Consider the following 3304-nt stretch of genomic DNA (forward strand, 5'->3'; position numbering starts at 1 on the left):
AATTTTTACTGTAAGTAGTTTTCAGCTTTAGGACAAGTGTGTTCTATATATATTATATTCTATATATATTATATTATTATAGACGGATATCGTAATGGTCAGTTACAAATGCATGATCTTGTGCTGAAATAAAACAAAACTTGAGCGAAACTCGTTTACCTATGTGACCGAAACAGGAGTTGTGCCATATATGGTAATGAGGAAGTTAAGCCCCTGGAGTTTCCCCGCCCACATTCTGATCTCAGGTGACGTTGCTTTACACAGACAGTATAATTAGTGACTTGCGCGAAGTTTGCATTAGTACAGCAGAGTAAGGTGAGGATATCTGTCCTTCTGTGTTTAAAGAACTGCTTACACCTGAGCGGAATAAGCAGATACCTTGGATTATAACTTCATTTGCAACCTTTAAAGGGACTTTTTCTCTCCTTAATACGAAGAAAAAGTTTTTCCCCAGCGGTGTAACATCTTATTCGGTCCTTTTTTTTGGTTTTTGAGTGTTATTTGTCTTCTCTCTAGAGCTCACATCCAAGATGAAGGATATAATTGTTCTGTGTCTTTTGGCGCTCGTCGCTGGAGCTTATGCACAATGTAAGTGTTTTATGACTTGTTTTATAGCTTATGTGCGATAACAGGGTTATCTATTGTCGAGTATGTACATTTCAAATCTATTAAGTTGTAAAAAAAAAAAAAAAAAAAAAGAGGCACGTGTGGTTACCTCTTTTACTTTGTGAAATGATGTGTTAAGTATTAAAACGCTAAACTAGCAGGTGAGGCCTACAGGTAAGTGTGGGGGGAGGGGCGAGTTTCAGTGTCGCTTCACTTGATTTCAGTGGCGCTTCTAAAATGGCTCCGGCAAGCTGCCACACCCGAGTCTCTTCAGCGCCCATTATCTACAAACCGCAGAGTCGTACTTTTTCTTTCCTCAATGGTCACAATGTTGGAAGGTTTTTTTTCCCCCCTTAAATTTCTTAATTTTTAATCCTGCAGGTACATGCAAAACCATGAAATGGGCGAACTGCGACGGAACTCCCTGCGCGTGCACCCTTCTTATAGCAAATGGCGTAAAACAGCAAGTTAACTGTGACCAGCGTGAGTTCTTCATCTTTATTTGAAACGTAAATGGCGAACAAAATATGACTGATTTGACATGGATTGGCTGATTTAATGTGTACTGTTTCTTTTTGCAGTGATTCCTAAATGCTTCCTCATGAAGGCAGAAATGTACCGTGCAAGGAATAACCTGTCCACTAGAACTTTTGGTGGGAAGCCTGTTGAGACTGCATTTGTGGATAATGATGGAATCTACGACCCAGAGTGTGAGAACGACGGGCGTTTTAAGGCTATCCAGTGTAACAACACTGAAACGTGCTGGTGTGTCAACAGCGCCGGTGTCCGCCGAAGTGATAAAGGAGACAAGAACATCAAGTGTGAACCAGTGGAGACCTAGTGAGTGCTCTTCACTATTGCTTTATTTGGTCTTGCTGTTCTCTAACTTGACTGCTAGAGTGCTTTTAGTATTTGCCACTGTGTAGTTTGCTAGAATGTTTGGGTGTGTGTTGCTTTCTTGATGTATGGTGGCTAAAGTCATGATTTTTTTTTTTTCCTCCTTTAGCTGGGTCCGTTTTGAGATGAAACACAAACCTATTTCCAATGCCGCAGATTTGGCACAACTGAAGACGTATGTATTTGATTTTTAGGTTTGTTTAATAGACTTGTATAGTTTGACACATTCTTAGACTTCCCTACCTTTTTTTTTTTTTTTTTGTCCCCAAGTGCAATTGCAGATGTCTTTAAAAGTCGTTATAACCTGGATGCTCAGTATATCGATAACGTTCAGGTAAGACATTGGCATATGTCACTTTCAGAAACATTAAATTTTTTTGGGTTATAGGCCATTTATTGCATCCATGACGATGGTCTGTCTTGTTGCAGTATGACCAAGATAGCCGTATGATTGTTGTGGATGTCAAGAAGCCCCAAGGAGACCGTACTCTAGACCTGCCCCGCATGTCCTACTACGTGGAGAAAGATGTAGGTTCTCTAAGCCCCATCTGAAATGTAGTCTTGTTTTAATGTGAGCATTCTACTGACTGTTCTTTGTACATAGGTGAAAGTTCTGCCTCTGTTTAAAGAGCAGAATAAATTTCAGATCAATCCTAATAGTAACCCTATGGAAATGGAGAACATCCTGGTCTACTACGTTGATGAAAAGGCCCCAACTTTCACGATGCAGAAGCTGACTGGTGGTGTGATCGCTGTGATCGTGGTTGTTATCCTGGTTGTTCTCGTTGGCATTCTTGTTCTGGTCAGTAAACCACCTTCATTGTCACTTTAATATAGGTTTTAGGTTCAGGACTTTCCATTGTTGGGCATAACGCACTGTTCCTTTTGCTTTCTACAGATTTTCGCCAGGAGACGGGAACAGGCCAAGTATAGCAAGGCACAGGTGTGTACAGATTTGTTTGCTTTATTTCCTGATTTACTTGTGTTTAATGCCCTCTTTACTTTGCTTATAACATCCTTTTTTGTTCCCTCTTGGTTTGCAGGCCAGAGAGATGGATAACATGTCATAAGGGCTGCCATGGCTCTACAGCTGTGTTTAATCTTTAAACACTGGAGTCCTCTGCACTCTGATGCCCATTGCTGTATAATTTTTGCTGGGGTGTTTTTATTCCTTTTCTTTTTTTAATATATAAAGTGCCTGTTACATGTTCCATGCTGTTATGGTCAAATTTATGTCTAAGGGGACAGTCAAGTCAGTTGGATGGAGATAATGTCTGCCTTGAATTTGAGGTCTTTATATAGCCATGTCTAGTTTTTAAATTCTCATCGATATTTGGTTGAGTTAATACTTGTGTACAGTTTGTCAAGTGTCATTGTTTTTAATAAAATATTTTTGTCTTTAGTAGTTTTGTCTTCCATTCCTTACAGGAGGGGTTTTTTTTTTTTTTTTAAAATAATGGGACAAACTACCTGTTGGCTATACATTACACTATACCTGATCAGGTGGGTTTGGGGGTGTTGTGCTGTGGGAGAAAATTCACCCATCCCCCAGATTACCTGTTAAGGCCCTAGCCTCCACTGCCCCTTGTTCCTTAGATACTATCTCATTGTATGCTTGTAGACACTTTAAAGATGCCATTTTATTCTGTTTTTGTGTGCGTTTATGGCACTGTCCAGTCTTTCTTAATCTTAGTTATGTTTTTGTACCAGACTGAAGCATATCTAAAACCTCAACCAACTTTTACAATTTGACCCAAGGCTTTAATGTAATGCTTGAAAACCAGTATTGCAAGTTCTGTTC

The 3304-nt window shown here is 39.6% G+C and overlaps 1 protein-coding gene across 1 annotated transcript; it reads left to right on the plus strand.

The window, feature by feature from the left end:
* The first annotated feature begins 291 nt into the window (after positions 1-291).
* Positions 292-2905, plus strand: epcam (epithelial cell adhesion molecule). Its single transcript, XM_058382935.1, has 9 exons — positions 292-588; positions 988-1089; positions 1188-1446; positions 1613-1678; positions 1774-1837; positions 1933-2031; positions 2108-2305; positions 2402-2446; positions 2547-2905. Exons 1-9 carry the CDS (start codon positions 531-533, stop codon positions 2571-2573), a joined length of 918 nt encoding a protein of 305 aa, XP_058238918.1. The 5' UTR covers positions 292-530; the 3' UTR covers positions 2574-2905.
* Positions 2906-3304: the final 399 nt, after the last annotated feature.

The sequence above is a fragment of the Hemibagrus wyckioides genome, linkage group LG03 (assembly GCF_019097595.1).
Source record: "Hemibagrus wyckioides isolate EC202008001 linkage group LG03, SWU_Hwy_1.0, whole genome shotgun sequence".
NCBI classification, from domain to species: Eukaryota; Metazoa; Chordata; class Actinopteri; order Siluriformes; family Bagridae; genus Hemibagrus; species Hemibagrus wyckioides.